The sequence below is a fragment of the Onychostoma macrolepis genome, chromosome 24, assembly GCF_012432095.1.
Source record: "Onychostoma macrolepis isolate SWU-2019 chromosome 24, ASM1243209v1, whole genome shotgun sequence".
Classification (NCBI taxonomy): domain Eukaryota; kingdom Metazoa; phylum Chordata; class Actinopteri; order Cypriniformes; family Cyprinidae; genus Onychostoma; species Onychostoma macrolepis.
Window position 1 is genome coordinate 13,817,536 of NC_081178.1, and position 19,164 is coordinate 13,836,699.

General features: G+C 36.3%; 1 protein-coding gene across 3 annotated transcripts in view; it reads left to right on the forward strand.

The window, feature by feature from the left end:
• Window positions 1-19,164, forward strand: part of cntnap2a (contactin associated protein 2a) — a 378,859-nt gene that overhangs the window by 201,475 nt on the left and 158,220 nt on the right. For all 3 annotated transcript variants that reach the window (XM_058765454.1, XM_058765455.1, XM_058765456.1), the window contains exons 9-13: window positions 127-276; window positions 10,563-10,725; window positions 16,007-16,113; window positions 17,316-17,435; window positions 18,705-18,905. In XM_058765454.1, the coding sequence (XP_058621437.1) occupies window positions 127-276; window positions 10,563-10,725; window positions 16,007-16,113; window positions 17,316-17,435; window positions 18,705-18,905 (741 nt within the window). The remainder of the gene's footprint in view (window positions 1-126; window positions 277-10,562; window positions 10,726-16,006; window positions 16,114-17,315; window positions 17,436-18,704; window positions 18,906-19,164) is intronic.

Genomic DNA, 19,164 nt, shown 5'->3' on the forward strand with positions numbered 1-19,164 from the left:
TAATAATTAAGATCACATGTATTCAAGGTGTAAGGTAAGTGCAAATTTTTACTTGACAGAGTCAGCTGTGAAAAGGTTGCAGTGTTGTTTTGGAGGTTAATCAATAGTTTTCCATCTATTTTATAGGTTCTGGTCTGAATGATGGAGAATGGCATGATGTTCGTTTCCTGGCCAAAGAGAATTTCGCCATGCTGACCATTGATGGGGACGAAGCATCAGCAGTGAGAACCACCTCGCCTGTCCAGATCACAACAGGAAGCACGTACCACTTTGGAGGCAAGTTCAGAAATTTACAGTGCCCAAAGCTGAGTACCATGAGAATAGATCCTCAGATCTTCTCACTCTCCCTGGTGCATTGGACACTGACTTACAAAGGCCTTTGAATTTGTGTCTGCTGAGAGACCAGCACTAGAAAGGATTTGAGAACTTTCTTCACTATGCATGCATAAAGACACCCCTTTAAAGAAATCAGGATGGGCATTAATGCTGATATGCTTTTATGTTTTATCTCGTTTAATTGGAAAACGAAAGAAAATTAATAAAGGGATGGTCTGCTTAAAAGAAGAAATAATTGGCTGCCCAGATTAGTGTGAACGTCTTCCATTGTCTTTTAACTCTCATGAGGACCGGAGTGTCAAGGCGAAATGTCAGTACAGTTTTGATGTAAAAATGAATAAAACATTTATCACAGATATTACTTATTTAAAATTCACTTAAAACCATAACGACGTCTTCTAGGAAAAAAACTGGGCCTCACAATGCGAATGAGATAAAAGTAAAATGTGAGTCAGAACGTCTAAGCCTGATGGCAAAGCCTTCAAAAAGTTTGCTTTCTTAAGTTGGAAGTAAGAAGAAGATGGTGAGAAAACCAAGATGTTGAATTTGTAATATCATTGTGATTTAAAATAACAGTTTTTATTTTAATATATTTATTCCTGTGATGACAAAGCTGAATTTTTACTCCAGTTTCCCAACAAATCCAAGTCATGGTATGCAACCAACCTGCCAGAAGAAGATAGTCAAAAAATCTTGTATAGTTGTTGGAAGCGATCCGTTGTCATGATTTTCCTCAGTCTAAAGACATCAGCTTGATGTATTTGGATCGGGGGATCTGAAAAGTGCCAAAAACATGTCAGGAGTAATTTTGCCTTCATCAAATTGTCTGAAGAGACAAACAGAACTTGTTCTCCTTCTGAAAGAGTGGAAGGGTGCTGTGACCTTCAGTCCTCGCATTTTGACATTAGTTTTTTTTAAAGTTTTCGATCCAAAGTTGCATGTGCCTCCCCACATGCATTCATTTTCCTCCTTTGATGGAAACAAACCCATCCCGGTGCCCTCTTCAGCCAGCCATCTGTCTGATCGGACCATTGGCAGGAAGTCAGAGATAAGAGCATGTTCAGCGGCTCAGAGAGGCAAGTATGCAAAGGAAGAGCGGCAGCTGAGATAGACAGCAGTGTCTGGCGCTATCAACCTGCCTGTCTATTGAGGCTGAGGGATAGCATGGTTGATAGCTTTATCAGACTCACACATCTTCAAAAACAGCTAAATGAGGTAGGAACTGCAGTCCCTTCGCTCTGGGTCTGGCACGGCCCGACAGCACATTTACACTTGACAGCCTCTAAAATGAGATCAAAAAGCTTCACTTCTCCTCACTGCACTGCTGTTGGTTCACCTGCACACTAACTATAATTATCAATCATGCTTCTCCATCCATCACTGTTATTTTCTAGAGAGATCTGTCTGCACTGTCTGATTTGTTTACTGCTGATTGGATATTTTTTTGAGCACAGAAAGATATGGCAGACCTCCATATGGCAGAATATGAGTATGCCAAAGAGCGTTAACATTGGGAATGACTGTAAAACACGGATTGAAACATATAAATGAAAGTAACAAATGTACAAATTCCTCATTATTGGGATAAACCGTTTTCTGTCAAACTGTCAAATAATGTTCTAAGACCGGGTTTTAAAAATGTTTGGAAGTCAAGGCCCTGAAATTTGGTGATTTTTGGGGGTCGGGGATTTAATTTAAATAAATGAATATATTATGTATATTATATATATATATATATATATATATATATATATATATATATATATATATATATATTAAGTAGCTAATGTGTTTTGCTTTTGCATGCTTTTCAGTGAATTGTGCAAGTAAACAAACATAATCTGTGCTATCCATTTGTGTGTGCATATGGTCTGCACTAATATTAAGCAATATGTTTTATTAAATTATTAAACTAACCTCTCTGTGGCTTAAATGGGCTTTGCTTTAAATGATTTGTATAGCAGTATAGTTTTGGCAGCTTTGTTGGCTCTCAGAAAAGTCTTGTTGCTCCCTAGCCAGTTCATGAATGATTATTATAAAGTTTATTCTTTATTTAGATGATTATTATAAAATAAGGTAATTTTTCAGTTTGAGGACACTTTTATATCTAAGCATTAAATGAGAAAATTACAGTAAAGTTTTACTGCAGTGACTGAAACTATTTGTCTTACTCTTGGGCACTATGGTGTTAGTTTAAAGGCCCTGATATACTCACAGCAAAGTTCTTTTTATTTATTTGATTAAGGGTGAAACAAAGTTTGAAATACCTGAGCAGTGGAATACTGTTAGCTAACATCCAACGTTGCTGGGAGCAGCATTTGAATGAATCTGTTAATATGCGCTGCATACGTTTCTCTCAACAATGAAATAAACACACAATTAAAAATGACAGCGGTGAGAAAACAACATTTAAGAAAATATCTGATCATAGCGATGTGGATATGTTATAACCAATGCTGCAGTTTCGCACTCCAGTTAAGTCACATATAGCAGCATAATATAAAGACAATGGACTTTACAGTATTAAACATGAAAATGTGTCAGTGTTGCTTTCAGTTAGAATTACAACTTCACTTACTACTATAAAGCAGCTCTCCAACGTGTTTGCATTATTACTCAAGTTGGACCTCAACAGACTAAAAAAGAAATGAAACCGGAGAAGATTTCCATGTCAAAGAAGGCGGAGCCACAGAGCCACACCTACCTATTATGCAATCACCACAGACCAATGGTAGTTTAAAGGTGTTTACCAGCCAGAGTGAACTTTTCCAGGAAGTTCGCTCTGGCAAGATGTTTGCCCAAAGCTAATTTCAAAATCTCTATTTTGCCTTAATTTGGTTCAAAACAACATCACAGCAGTCAATTCTTTGATTCTGCTTGAAGTATATAGCGGGGCCTTAGGATTTTCTCCTTCTTGCCAAATGCACATAAATATAGATCTTTAAAAGAATGGTTCACCGAAAAAATGAAAATTTGCTGAAAAATACTCATCCTCAGGTCATCCAAGATGTCGATGAGTTTGTTTCTTCATTAAAAAAGATTTGGAGAAATTTAGCATCACATCACTTGATCACCTATGAATCCTCTGCAAGTGAATGGGTGCCGTCAGAATAAGAGTCCAAACAGCTAATAAAAACATTACGATAGCACTTTATTTTACAGTACGAATACTTCCCTGGTACATACATGGTAAATATCTTGTACCTACAGGCAAATGAGAGGTAACACAAGGTAGTCACCTAAAGTGTATGTACATGGTAACAAATAAGAAAACACGGCTGTACTTAACAGTCGTACATGCATGGTAATTATTTTGTACATACAGACAAGTGTGGGTAAGAAAACGCCTACCATCAATTACTCAATAAGTACGTTGTTCCATGTTTATACCCCCAACTTGAGTACCGCATAACTTACACTGTACATTAACTAATAGGTACATACACCAGTACGTACACAGTATGTATATGGAAATAGGACTGTAAAATAAAGTGCACCATTTTACATAAACATTACACAGGAATTACCAGTTCTTCAAACTTTGTAAGCACTGTTATGGAGAGCAATTTAGCATTAACAGTCCTACACAAGCAATTAAAAAACAGTTCTCTTTTTATTAGGAAAGGTTAGGACTTACCAAGCGTACCGTACATACCAAGTACAGTATGTGTCTTGTTTGTTACCACATAATACTACATTTTTCCATAGGTGCTACACATTTACCATGTACATATCATTAGTATGTACAGTAAAGTATCTTATTATTTACCATATAAGGATACTGTAAGGACATGCCTGTTTGTACCCACTTGTCCGTAAGTACTACATATTTACCATGTACATACATTAGTAAGTACAGTAAAGAATCTAATTAGTTACCATGTACAGGCATTACCTGTAAGTGACTGTTTTTACCCACACTTGTCTGTACGTACAAACTCATTACCATGCATGTATGACTGTTAAGTACAGCCGTGTTTCTTATTTGTTACCATGTACATACACTTTAGATAAGTACCTTGTGTTACCATTAACTTGCCTGTAGGTACAATATATTTACCATGTATGCACCAGGGAAGTACACATACTGTAAAATAAAGTGCTACCAACATGACAATAATCCACAAGACTCTAGTTTGTCAAGTAATCAAGTATTGTTTATAAGTGATAACAGTCCAAATATATACAGCAAATATATACAGCGGATGGACTTTTTCACTGGAGAAAGCATTATTTGGCCAGAAGTGATAGTTTAAAGTTAAAAACGTCTTTATGGATTTGTTTCTTACAAACATGCAGCTTTTCACTTCACACGATTTAAACTGATTGACTGGTGCCATCTGGATTAGTTGTGGATTATTGTGATGTTTTATCATTGGTTTGGACTCTCATTCTGACGGCACCCATTTACTGCAGAGGATCTATTGGTGAGCAAGTGATGTAATGCTAAATTTCTCCAAATCTGCTTTGATGATCTTGGATGGCCTGCGGGTGAGTACTTTTTTTTAGCAAATTTTCCATTTTTGGATGAACCACAGCTCCCCACTTGATTTCTTGTTTATCTAGAGAAACCACCAGCATGAACACTGGTAATTGGGGCTGCTTATGCATGGAAGCTAATTGTAGAGCATGGAACTGGGCACATTAAATTTAATGTGGTAAAATCATCAAAGGCTTGGCTCTGATCAGACTGTGCTTGTGATTGCAAGGTCATCTAGAAAAAATATGCAGGACCAGATTGGGTTACTAGAGGCAGCTAATACTGTATGTTCCCATTCACCTCACTCAGACAGCTGTAGTGCATTGCATCAATGTGAACACACACGCATGTTCTGGCAGACTGCAAAAGCATAACAATCTCTCTTATTTCTATGCATGGAATGATGTCTGTTTATCTGGTTGATTGAATGACTGAGCATTGGTTTCTCAGATGTTAGCTTAGTACAAAGACTTTGATGGCTTCTCAGCTTAAAATCAGTGTAAATGTATACATTAAATATGGGAACTGGCTTTATCTCTGTTTAGGAGACAGTTTAAATACATCAAAAGGGGTTGTAGGATATTTTTCATGCAGCTGGTAATGCTATTTATGCTATTGTTTGGCATCCAATCTGATGTACTGTTGGTAATATTTTATCACTGCTTTCTCTAACAGTATACTAGTTTACCTTGAAATAAATAGATAAATACAATAAAAAAGTTTGGATTTTGCAATGTGCAGATTTTAAAGTGAATCCTCTGTGCCTCTACTGGTGGGTTATTACTGTTATCAGCCTTGAGATAATGACTCTAAAGAGCAAAGACAGTCATTTGTGTTTGTGCAAGATAAGCCTCCAGTAACAGTTCTGATTCAGATCCTCATTACAGGGATAGACTGTTATAGGCTGGTCTCATGCACATTGTGTTTCCACAACTCCTGGCATTTCCCTGCCTTCCTGAGGTTAGACATGTTGTTGAAAAAAAGAAGAAGAAGAAAAGCAGTGCTTGTTTCAGACAAGTATTGCAAGAGCTTTGATATGTGGAAGGCCCAAATTTAATACATGCAATGCATATATACTATTGTATAGGGTTCAGATGTCTTTAACATTTCTGTTTTTTTTTTTTTTTTGAATTTTCAATAATCATTTTCTTCCCAACAAAACAATCCCTTTTGCTTTGCTAACTGCCTATATTTATATGCTTTTAATTTAAATTTAAACAAAACATTTTTGCACATATTATGTTTCACCATGTATTTTTCATGAAAATAAATATATTTTTGTGACCATATTTAAAAAAAAAAAAAGTCTCTAATTAAACCTGTTCAGTGAATACTGCAACTTATCCCATTCATAATTAAAAAAAAAAAAAGTTTTGCCTCTTCCTTATGTGACAAAGAGCCCAAGATGCTCAACTTTTGTGAACAAAACATAATTAGCTTTAGCACATGTTTGATCGTTTAAGCCCTAATGGAATATCCTAGCAAACAAAAAAAAATCTTGTCAGTCTCCAATGTCTCCAAAAGACCTCTCATATGTATTTAGCTGTCTGCAGTGGAACAGCGAGAATAGCTCTTTGTTTTTCCAAGAAAGGGACTGCTTGTCTCCCGACATTCTCTCTGGTTAGATGTAGTCTCCCAAACCCATTTTACAGAGAATGGTTCTGCACATTTGTGGCAGACCTCACCGAATTAATGACTGTCTGATGGGAGATGGCAGTAGATTGGATTTTGTAATAAAGAAGACAGCATTAAATATAGAAGGGCCGTAGAGTTCTTCTGCAGCAGATTAGACTTTAAAATACCCATCAACCTGTAGGAGGTCAGCTTTTGTTTTGATGACTTTCTAATAGAGTGGAATAAATAAAAGGGACTCTCAAATGATTCTCTGAAACTGTATATGGCATGTAGTGGAGCTTTTATTTGGTACTACTGACTTTGGCTATTATTTTTAATACACTCAAAAAACTTTTTTTTTTTCTTTTCTTCTTTCTAAGATGTAAAAAAATCTATCAATCTTAAAATGTTTGCCCTTTTCTTATAATGTCATCTTTTACACTAAAAATATCTGATAAAGGTGCATGTGTCATGATGGTTTCAGAGGTAGCAAACAACTAAACTCTAAGGCTGGGTAAAAAGATATATAGTTCTCAAATTTCAATCGATTCTCATTTTTAAGAAACGATATTGATTCTTAAATCCCAAGAATCGATTAGTCCAACCTGTCCGCACCTCCCATCCAATAAATCGCAATAAGCTTTGTGCTTTGTTACTTTTGATATGAAACAAAGTCTCAGATTTTAAATTATGTCCATTTTATTACAATATTCAAACAATAAATTACATTTTGCAGTTTATTGTGGAGTGACAGATCGCTGTAGCGCCTCAGTTCAAGCGGCAACGCAAAACTCACATGAAGTGATCATCTCCTCCGCTTCAACCAGTTTCAGCACGAAATAAACATTAATAAACCTCTGAAGGTAAGTTCAAAGAAAGACTACAACTTACCGAAATCAGTATCCTGTCTTATGTAATCGCGTAATCAGTGTTTCAACCGTGCAAAGACATCAATATAACTGCCTATATAACAATATAACAATATAATGTGTAAGGTTACATTTACCTCAGCAAAAAAAAAAAACATTTGGTGACCATAAACTCATTAGTCAGCTAGAAAAATGGAGCATGTTGCTAAATATATGCACCATATAACATTATAATTTTAACTGTTCTTCAGTGTTTAATTTATGCTTGGATAAATCGAATCGAATCGAATCACAAGTGTGAATGAGAATTGAATCGGTTCATGAAATTTGGGTCAAAACTCAGCTCTGCTAAACACTGGCACTCATTTCAAATCATTTCATGTTTATTTAGATTTGGACTTAACCAAAAGCAGTGTTGACCGGAGTTGTTTGCTCTGTAATTAGCCCATCTGTTTCCACCAGTTCGACCCATTCTGGCCAATTTGTGGACCTGTTGTGAATATGTTAGGCTGGTAGACTGAGAAATCATTCAATCACAGCCAAGAGGCAATTTTCATCAGTATTACTGTGTTCCACCTCACTTTCACTTTGTTTTAGGACCTCAACGAGAATACAATGAGCTCAAAGGAGCCTTCTGAGACTTCATCTGCGGCACTTTAGGAAAAATATTTTGTTTTACTCGCAGTTTGATTGCACATTTCATAATATCTCCTGTCAATTATTGTTAGATAAACTTTTATATCATTATGAACTTGCCAATGCAGAATAAACAAAAACGGCTAACATCTGCACCAGGCTTATTGATGAGAATAAAAGTTTACAACAAGGGCTTCCCACAGGAATCTTCCATATTCCATTTGCCATTCATGAATAATACATGAAGCCCATAGACACTCATTAATCTTACAGTAGTTATTCTCCAATCCCCGCAAAATCATCAGCAGCACGTAAACACAGTCATGCGGAAGCTACTCAGAAACCCAGTCAGGAGTGTGAGTTGTGGGCCTCAGCCGTAATTTAGAGTGTTATCTTGTCAGAAAAGTGACTCTCCTCAATTAATTACGACAGCAGAATGGGACAAAAGCAGTCACCGGGAACTCGCATCCGAGTATGGGTGACGAAAACCTGCCTTTTGCTGTATCCCTTGTTGATCACGGATCCTGGCAGCTTTCCAGATCCCCACAAATCCTGGCGATCATTGAGATGCCACCGTAGCCCTGCCTTAATTTGTCAGCAGATGCTTGTTTTTTCTCTGTTTTCCTCTGTAGTGAGACACATTTCCCTCAGCGTGTCTTCCAATAGCCCACCTTCCTCATCCTCCTCTGTTGACTGCTCAGGCATATAGACTCATGGACAGGTGCAGGAGGCAGACAAGACAGATGGCCCAGCAAAGTTGAAGAACTTTGTTTTTGTTTTTTTTCTCTCTTATTTTATTTTTTAAGAAAGCTCCTTGCAAACACTGATGCTTCCAGATGCTCTCATTTGTAGATTAATTTCAGGGGGCTGCAAGGTGAATCTCAATAGACCTTTCTGTAATCGGCATCATGGAAAGCTTTGTTTACCTCTGATGCAAGTGTAACCAACCCTGAGGATTTGCCAGATCTTTGGGTCTATGTTCTGCATGTTCTCCCAGGAATATCAGCGGTCCATGTGAAGAAATCCGTCTAATCTGGCTTTGTTCTGTATTTTTATCTCATTAGTAGCACCAAAGTTAGCTGATTGTTTGCGATGTGCTTGACCTTTTTTGGTGTCAAAACTATCACTTGGTTAATGAGGATAGGTTGATAGGTTTTTCTCCAGTTAATGGTCCTTATATTCAGGTTTTACACATGTGACATTAGGTTACCTTTCACACATATGACATTACATCACACTCAGTGACTTTATTTTTGTTTAATTTAGTTTGACCTTTTTTATCCAGAGTGAAGCAGATCTCAGTCCTACAGTATGAGGTTAAGTGTCTCACTCGAGGGCATAGTGGTTATTTCAGGACCTCTCCAGCTCGGGTCAGTTATAATTAAAGCATTATTCGGACAGGATTATTTTTAGAAATTATGTTGAGTTACGGATAATATCAGAGGTCATTATATAACATACATTGATTGCTATAACATATGTTGATTACTGGCCACAACTAGAGAGATTTTAGCATAGCAAAATTGGTCAATATTAAATATACACAGGCCAATATTATGCATGCTTATTTTTACCTAATTGTACATTTAGATTATATTTGCCCTCATTATAAACTCATGTTTGTTTGTTTTTTTAATCTTACAGTGTGTCTTCAAAATATGACAATGAATTTTTAAAATAATTTTAACTGTATATAATTAAAAATAAATTGTTACATAAAATTGAAAGAAAAGAATGTGGAAGAAATTAATGCTATTACTTTATGAGGATGCATTAAATTGATCAAGAGTGATAGTAAAAACATCTAACATATTAAGATTACTATTTCAAATAAATGTTGTTTTTTGAACTATCTATTCAATAAAGGATCATGAAAAATAAAAATAAAACACTGCAGCCCCCACACACACACACAAAAATTAAACACTAAATCAGCATGTTAGAATGATTTCTGAAGGATCATGTCACTTCAGCATTGTCATCATAGGAATAAATCATATTTTAAAATATATGATTTTTTTTTTTTTATCTTAGTATTTCACAATATAATGTTTTTACTGTTTTTAATCAAATAAATGCATCCTTGGTAAGCATAAGATACTTCTTTCAAAAACATTTAAAAATCTTACAGGTGCCAAATGGTATGAAAATTCAAGTTGACAGCACTTTTTAGTCAATTTATTTGTCTTAAAGGGATAGTTCACTCAAAAATGAAATTTTTGTCATTAATTACTCACCCTCGTTCCAAACCTGTAAGACCTCCGTTCATCTTCAAAACACAAATTAAGATATTTTTGATAAAATCCGAGAGCTTTTTGGTCCTGCATAGACATCAATGCAACTGACACAATGAAAGACCAGAAAGGGAGTAAGGACATCATTAAAATAGTCCATGTTACATCAGTGGTTCAAACGTAATGCTATGAAGTTTCTTGAATAAAGTCGTTATTTTTTTCTTTGTGTATTATGTTCTCTTTTCCTAGCTTCATAAAATTAGGGTGATTAATTAATGACAGAATTTTCATTTTTAGGTAAACTATCCCTTTACGTTTTAATAATCAAATACCAATGTCATTATGATCTCTTTTTGGCACATAACATCTTTGCTGTGTGTTTTGTTTGTTTAGGTTATTTTTTAAGAACCAGAGCATCTCCCATCCAGCGTTCGTTCCAGGGCTGCATGCAGCTCATTCAGGTGGACGATCAGCTGGCTGACCTCACCGCAGTGGAGCAGGGAAGGATGGGAGCCTTCGAGAACGTCAGCTTGGACATGTGTGCCATCATTGACAGGTCAGAGCCAACCCTTCTTCCCTTGCCCTGCCTTTCAACAAACACTGGCTGAGACAGTGATTATCAGGTGCAGCAGACTGAGACTGTGGCTTTATCCCCACCGGCAGCATCTGCCCTGGGGGCAGGATCCGTCGCGCTCTGCCTGCTCTCCCTGGAGTTGACCTTCTTCATTCCTCGACTTCAATGGCAGATGAGGAGTTTAATCAGAGAGCAGATGCTGTGCGAGAACAGGAGACAGGCTCTTGGTTATTATCTTCAGATTGATTTTACATACTTTCACTCTCCAAGGCTTAGCGTTTTTGTTTGTTGCCACATTGCTGTGGATACAATAGAGGCAAATCCCATTAATGGAGATTTATTGATGATATGAAACAAAACATGTGGAACAAGAAACCATCATAGCTGGTCATCCCGGTCTCATTTGTATTGCTTTTGACATAGTATCTAGTAGGAAAGTAGGCATATTCGGATAATGGGCTAATAACAAAAAGCTTGAATAGATCTTCAAAACAAAATCTGTATAAAGACTTCAAAATATAATACATATGAACGTAAAACCAACCAAATCCCATAATGATGTGCACAACACAACCAAATGAGCAAAGTAAATGAAACTTGAAAAGCAATGTTTTTGAAAACACTGCATTTCAAGCTAGACATATTGCCTGCCACATTTGTATCTTTAATGTTTTCATGAAATTAATGTCTCATCGACCAGGCAGGAGGATTCCCAAGCAGATGTGAGGACTAATGTATTCATCCATTGTGCAAGAAAACAGTAATTTGCCTTCAAATTACAGACAATTAAGGGTCAAGCAGTCTGTTTTTAATCACGACTAATCAGATTTGTCTTTACAGTATTTAAAATCAACCTGACCTTTCAAATAGTTAAACTAAATCATCTGTTCTTTTATAATATAATTTTGTTTTTGTTGTTGTTTTTTTCATAAGCATCATTGCTCAGCTGGGGGCAGATTTGATGTTGGCGTGGTAATTTTTCATGCATCTCGTTTGATGGTAATTCATTTCTATTGAGATGAAGGAAGCATATCTGGAGACTTCCCTAGAAAAAAAACATCCATTACTGCAATACAGTATAGTGGGACGTATTCACTACACAGTTTTGGAACTTTTATATGCATGAGTTTTAAAGCAATAAAAATGTGTTTTATTAACTAATCGGCCTTGATTTAACCAGGTTCACTGTTTTTAAATTAAGTGTCATTCTTTTTAGCAGAAACTCAGGTTAAACAGCACTTGACTTGACATTAACGGCCTCCTACGTTAAGTGCAAAGAATAGCTAATTGATAAATAACTATTTGCTTTCTTTGTGTTCTTTGTGTTCTTTGCTCATTTATACAAATGTTTGCAGCTCATCTACGTCGCTCCTCACTGATTACGATCCGCATATGGAGGCATTGTTTATATTCCATTAGATTTCTTACAGCTCAGTTAGAAGCTTAAGCTCCACTTTAATTGTGTGTAAAGATGCATTGTTCTTTAATGCGTCTCATTAGCCTTATACCTCAGGGCTGAGTACATTCTCAACATGATTTAAAGACAAGCTCAGTTCATTCTGCATGTCTTTCTGCCATTTTAAACTCATATCCCTCTCACTGACAATATTTCGATGATGTTTCAGATGAACTTCCTGTCTTTACTGTGCTGTTTATTTATGTTTTTGAGATTACTGTTTATACTGCAATACAGTTAGTTGTAAGTCCCCAGAGGAAAATCTTTTCCTTTATTAGATCAGGCTAGATACCGACTCGCTCTCTCTGCCTCGCTCTGAACGGAGTGAACTGTAATAATAGAGGAGGCTAGAGACTGTTGAACGCTCTCCCTGTGTGTTTTTCCGTCAGCGTAATGATGCTTCTCTGGCAAAGCTCCATAGTGCCAGCGCAGTGAGGAGCAAACTCATTATGTGGGATCGGAAGGGGGGCTACCGCTCGCCACGCCATTGATTTTATGTTCGCTCTCATCAGGCCAGGTGATGCACTATCAATCTCCTTTACCAAACGTGTCCCTGTGTTTGACATGTAAAAGAATATTCCATGTCCTCCCACCAGGAAGACACTAAAACACACGACCTTGCAGTTAGATACAGCTCAAATCACATCCTCTCCTTCTACGGCAGATTTTTTTTTTTTTTCTCTTTTTCTCACCCCTACAGTATTTCACACACATCAATTTCCCTCACATCAAGCTATTTCACGCATAAGCTGTTCTGTCGAACTTCTGGAGGCCTTCTTAGAATGTGACTCATCCTAAATAGCTGTGCAAAACGTTTGACGTAATGGCGTGTTGAGTGGGGGGTGAGACGGGACGGGGTGAGGGGGGCTACCGGCTAATCTGAACCCATCTCTGAAGAGATGCAGATTGGTGTCTCACCCCAACAAGTCTAATCTGACAGAGGCATTTAAAGCCACGTGCTTTCTCTGTTCATAATGGTTGCATTAGAAAACTGTCACTTTCCATTACAAAAGCACAGCTAGGGATGTAAACAGCCAGAGCAGGGAAAAACGATGGGTTGGGGAAGCTGCTTTGAAACTGTAATTTGTTAAGGTAGTTGAACAGTAGTCAAGATACTCTTTTGCAAAAGACAAGAAACTCTTTTGAAAAAGTAGCTAAATTTAAGCTACTTGAGAGGGCACTATTTTTAAATAAGTAACTGTCTGGTAATGTAATTTTTAATTAAATCAGAGCTGTTTTCTTCTGTGTTTTTCAAAGAGAGTTTTTGAAAGAATCTAAAGTAGGGTGACTGCATTCAACGTGAACAACTAAATCCAACTTTAAAAGTAGTGTGCATTATAAATACTGTTTATATGAACTTTACAAATTGACTTATTCACTAGAATGGATCAAACTTTCCACATTGGCATATAAGAGAAAATTCAAAAGAATCCAATTTTTCAGTGAATCAGTTTAGTAGAATGAATCAGACTTACCACTTGTGTATTAGAGAGAATGTTTATGAAATGATTCCCTCAAATGAATCATATTTTCCAATATTCCATGTGAGAGCAGAGTGTCTGATGAATCACTTTACTATAATGAATCAGACTTTACACTCTTGCGTATTTGAGAATGTTTATGAAGCGATTTGCTCAAATGAATCAAAATTTCCAATGCTACGGTACATGTGAAAGAGAATTGTTTGAGATGTGTCATTTTAATAGAATGAATCAGACTTTTCACTTTTGCATTTGAAAGAGAATGTTTTTAAAAGCAATTCTCTCAAATAAATCAAATTCTCCATTTTTCCATATAAGAGAAGAATGTTTGGGAAGGATCCCTTTTTTAGAATGAATCAGACTTGCCACTTGTGTATTAGAGATCATTTTTATAAAACGATTCAGTCAAATAAATAAAATTTTACAATGCTACATGTGAGAGAGGAATATTTGAGATGAATCAGTTTGCTAGAATAAATTAGACCATCCAACATCCCATATAAGAGAAATGTTTTGGGTAAACTGGTTCAGTAGAATAGTTTTCATACCGTCAATAAGACATTTCCTTGACACAAATATCCGCACATTTTCTTTAGTGCTCTTTATCTTTCTTTGGAAAATTGTGATGGAAATCTCTTGGAAGCTTAGTGACCATGCAACAGGAAATGCTTGTTCAGGCTCACTGCTCTGCAATCTCCGGCTCTCTGCTTGGCCAGGAACAATAGTGAAATGTTTGTAACTTTCTGGCTCGCGAGAGCTCAACTATTACCAAGGTTCTTTTCAAATCTATTACCGAGAAGCTATTACCAAGGTCTTATCTCCCAGTGACATGTTGCTGTTGACTCTGACTTAATTTTTATTATTGGACTGAGTCATCAGTGGCCTCAAATTTCCAGGGACAGTTCTGTTGCTGGAGTTTGATTAATGAACAGTGTAAGCTCTGTACCTTTCTCCTCCATGCACAGATGGCCATTGAGGTAACCCAATTAATCGAGACATGCCATCCTATACAAAAACTACAGTTTGACAGCACCGAAGCTCTGAAAAAGTACGACAATAGCAGTAACGAAGAACTTGTCAGACTTAAGGTTCATTGTCAATGGCATTGTCACAGCTCCTCCTATGAGACACCGGCCTAATGAGTATTAGCTCCAAGGGGATTGTTCCCTAATTTTATTTCATACCGCATTTTGCCGTGTTAATGGATTTGACGTGCAGTTGGCAGGACTGTATGAGGAGCTGTGGAAGTGGACGGCTCACGTTTAGTACAGTTTTGCACAGAAAGAGTGCCACATCACCAGATTTCAGTTTTTATACTTGGCCAGTTGAAAGCACCTTTGAAGATGACTGTTTCTTAATTAAGTTCAGGAGAAAATCAGTGAAGCCGTTAATTGTTTTAATTTTAGGTTTAATTATGATTTCAGTTGAGACTTCAGATAAAAGATGGTGGAAAATCTGCACGGCTTGAAAACACATCTTTGTGTTTGTGCGATTGCCTTGTGGAAATTACATACTTTTATTACTAATGAGATGCTAAGAGGTAGGCTCAGGGTAAGGGGGAAATGTTGTCAACATCATCTCAAAGTACAGAACAATATTTTTGGTGAAATTTGAAGTATGTTATTTCACATTCAGTACTTTTCCTGAATATGCAAACTTGATGTATTATGATTAATGCACTCGCAATGTACAGTAGTTTAATTACTGTATAATTGTGTCTGATATTTGTATGTTTTATATACTATATAAATATTACTAAAATAACACTGCTTAACTGTGGATGGTAACTGTTTTACCTCTGGAGTGTTAATTTCATTGTTTTTCTTTTTTACGTTTGTCCTTTTTTGATTCATCGGTGTATTGAAAATCAAGATAAACATACAAGTGTTACATAAAAGGGGAACATAAAGGTGTTTCAACTGTTAAAATTTAATTAGTGTACATTTTTTTCAGTTTTTTATGATTGTGACAGTAAGACCTTGATAAAGTAAATGACTCATTGTCATCCTCTTCAACACATTCTCAGTGTTTTTAACTGAGGTGACACTCAGTAATGTGTTTCATTAAGTGCCTGCATCAACTGTGTTATAAAAGCTGTTGCTATACTCAGAGAAAAAAAAGTGAAAAAAGTGTGCAAAATTGGTCAAATAGTTCTTCTATTTAAAACAATACAGTGGATGGGAGCATAGAGGTCTTGATACATTTTTAAAACTATGAACTTAAAATCAGAGCAAAAAGTATTGATGTGATCAGAGATATTAGGCACTTCTTACTTTCACATGTTTTGTTTACCACACATGTATTTAAATGTGTTTGTTTTTTTCAGATGTATGCCAAACCACTGTGAACATGGAGGCCGATGCAGCCAGACCTGGGATGGTTTCACATGCACCTGTGATGGGACGGGATACACCGGAGCCACCTGTCACACATGTAAGACTGTGTGTTTGGGTGTATTTTATTTTATTATATTTTTTTCTTTTTTTCTTAATGGTTGTGCGTGCATACATGCATGTGGCTTATTGCTGGTTATTTATTCTGATTTGATGTCATGCTTTCCTAGAAATTAAGGATTTTTTTTGTGCTTGTGACATAAATGCATTGCCACAGAAATGGTGGAGAACAAAGAAAAGCTTTATGTTTTATGAAAAGCTTTATGTGTAATGAAGGGAAATGTGGAAAAAGGAGAATGGGAAACTCAGAAGAGAAATGCAATTCTGTTTAACTAATATGTAGAAGACCTTTCTGAGAAATGTCATGGTTCTGCGTAACAATATTTGCTTTCCCCGTATTTGCTTTTATCCATGAATAAGGTGTTAATGACGTAGAAGGTTTCTTGTTTCGACTGTTTTCAGAGCAGCTTAAACACGAAATTCTAAAATCTTTTGTTTGTTACCAGGTTTAAATGATAACAACTCAAATGGAAGCATGGGAAACTTGAATCAGCATTGATTTCAGTAGTTTGAAGTTAATGATGAGTTTTAATTTCTCATTTTCATTGCATCAGTTCATTACAATGCATTCTGGAATTTCCTTCTCTGAATAATGTGATGCTGCTCTTCAATCTGGCCAAAACAAGATATTCCATAAAGCAGAAAATTGAAGTTTACTACCTTTCAAAATGACCTTCACATCTGGAGCGGCACCTACGACTCCTTCAGACACTCGCTAGGTTTTGAAACAGAGCTATTGATTGATATGAAAACGTCTGTATTCTCTATGAAGTCTGTTCTCGGAGAAATAGTTCGGAATCACTACTGAGTGAAACTTTTTAAGACCCCAGGGGTTAGATGGAGAGGAGAAGAGACTAGAAGTTACACTACGGCACCAGTTACACATAAGTCAATAGAAAAGATGTTGAACTCTGTTGAGTTACTTCCCTCAAACCTCTCCATAGACAAAAACAAGGTTGTACTGGTCAATAGTCAAGGCTAGAAAAATAGTGTGTATATGCTATTGACCAGTCCGAACTTGTTTTCGTATTTATACAAGCACTATATATATATATATATATATATATATATATATATCTGTACTCCATATATTGCACTAGCAAAGATGCTGCTTCTGTTATGCAACATGTATTAACTAAATACTTCCTATTTAACTCAACATCTTTTATTTCTTACCCGCAGCTGTCTATGAGCAGTCCTGTGAGGCCTACAAGCATTTGGGAAGATCATCTGATTCCTACTGGATTGACCCAGATGGAAGCGGACCGTTAGGTCCTTTTAAAGTCATCTGCAACATGACAGGTAAAATGTGCATTTTTTATTTATTTGTGGCGTACCATAGCACTGAATCCAAAAAGCCCACCGATTGTGCCTGATTAATAAATCAAGCCTTTTACTGAGTATTACATGGTTTCAAGAACCCCTGTATACCAAGGTTTTTAAAATCCCTCCTATTGCCTCCCGAGACAATCTTTCATTTCAGCATCTGAACCCATTTGTTTTCAAGCCTCATGAGCATTCTTTCATCAGTCTAGGTCCACGTCATCCCACTGATCTGAAAATAAATAAATTAAATTAAATGGAAGTCTTACATGTAAGGACATTCAAGTATGTAGGAACAGCAGGACATCAAATGTTATCTTTTCAGGGCAGGAACTGTAGGCATCTCAGAGCATAGGAAATCCCTGAGAGGACACGGTAGAGAGCAAAAATCATTCTGAAAAGAAAGTGTCTGTCAATTTCAGAAATATGTAATGTTCATTTAACATTTTCATTTTTTTTAGGGTAAATCTTGTGATTCTTTGAGGTGGGAAGGAAAGATTATGGCTACAGGATCAGGTGGATTTAAATAATATAAACAAAAACTGTTTTTTTTTTTAAATGTCAATATTTATTAGATCCCATGAAATAAAACTTGAATAAGTGGAAGGAAATATTGCCATAAACAAAAGTGTTTTTTACACTCACACACATGGATCCAGAATGTGTTAAATCAGTTTGTAATTACTTATTTACTTATTTTAAAAAACTACTTTACTATAGTATGTATTTTGCCCTTTTAGTTGGGTAAAATTCTGGGGTGATTATTCATTATTAAGTATATAATAATTAAATATTAGGTATACACTAATGTTCAAATGTTAGGGGTCGGTAATTTTTTTAAAGAAATTAATACTTTTATTCAGCAAGGATGAAATAAAAATCCTGAGGAAAAAAAAAAGGTGTTTATTTTTAACATCGATAATAGTAAGAAATGTTTCTTAAGCACCAAATAAGCATATTAGAATAATTTCTGAAGGATCATGTGACACTGAAGACTAGAGTAATGGTGCTGAAAATTGAGCTTTGCATCACAGGAATAAATTACATTTTGACATGTATTATGATTTTAAATTGTTCTTTTAAAATATATTTTTTGAACAGTAGTGTCATTTCTTTTTATATCTCTGTAAACATGAACAGCATATGCTTATGTTATAGTATTAACATATATTTTAATGAATCTGTCAAGTTTTCTTGCAATGCCAGTCAGTTTACCTTTTTATGACCGTTATTGGATCCGTGTTTCAGAGGACAAGGTTTGGACGACTGTGGTGAATAACTTGCCGGCGCAGACAGCAGTGACTGGCTCCAGCCGGGAGAGACGGACAGTACTGCAGCTGAACTACAGTGCCTCTATGGAGCAGGTCACAGCTATAACCAACAGTGCTGAACACTGCGAGCAGCACGTAGCCTACGCCTGCCGAATGTCACGGCTACTCAACACACCAGGTATAGAGAGATCGTCTGAGTGTGTGTGTGCGTGTGTGTGTGTGTGAGAGCTTGCGTTGCAGACTACAGATGCTTATAAGGACTTGTGGGGTAATAGAAGGTTATCTAAAACCTTGAATAAAAAAATTTAATTTTATCCAACTGTACTGATACTTCTTACTGGAACAAATGAGGGTCAAGTGTCTTGATAACCGGGTAAACTGAAGGTAGAATAGGATTGTGACCTCCGTGGCTGATGCGCTCCCACTCTCCACTGCTC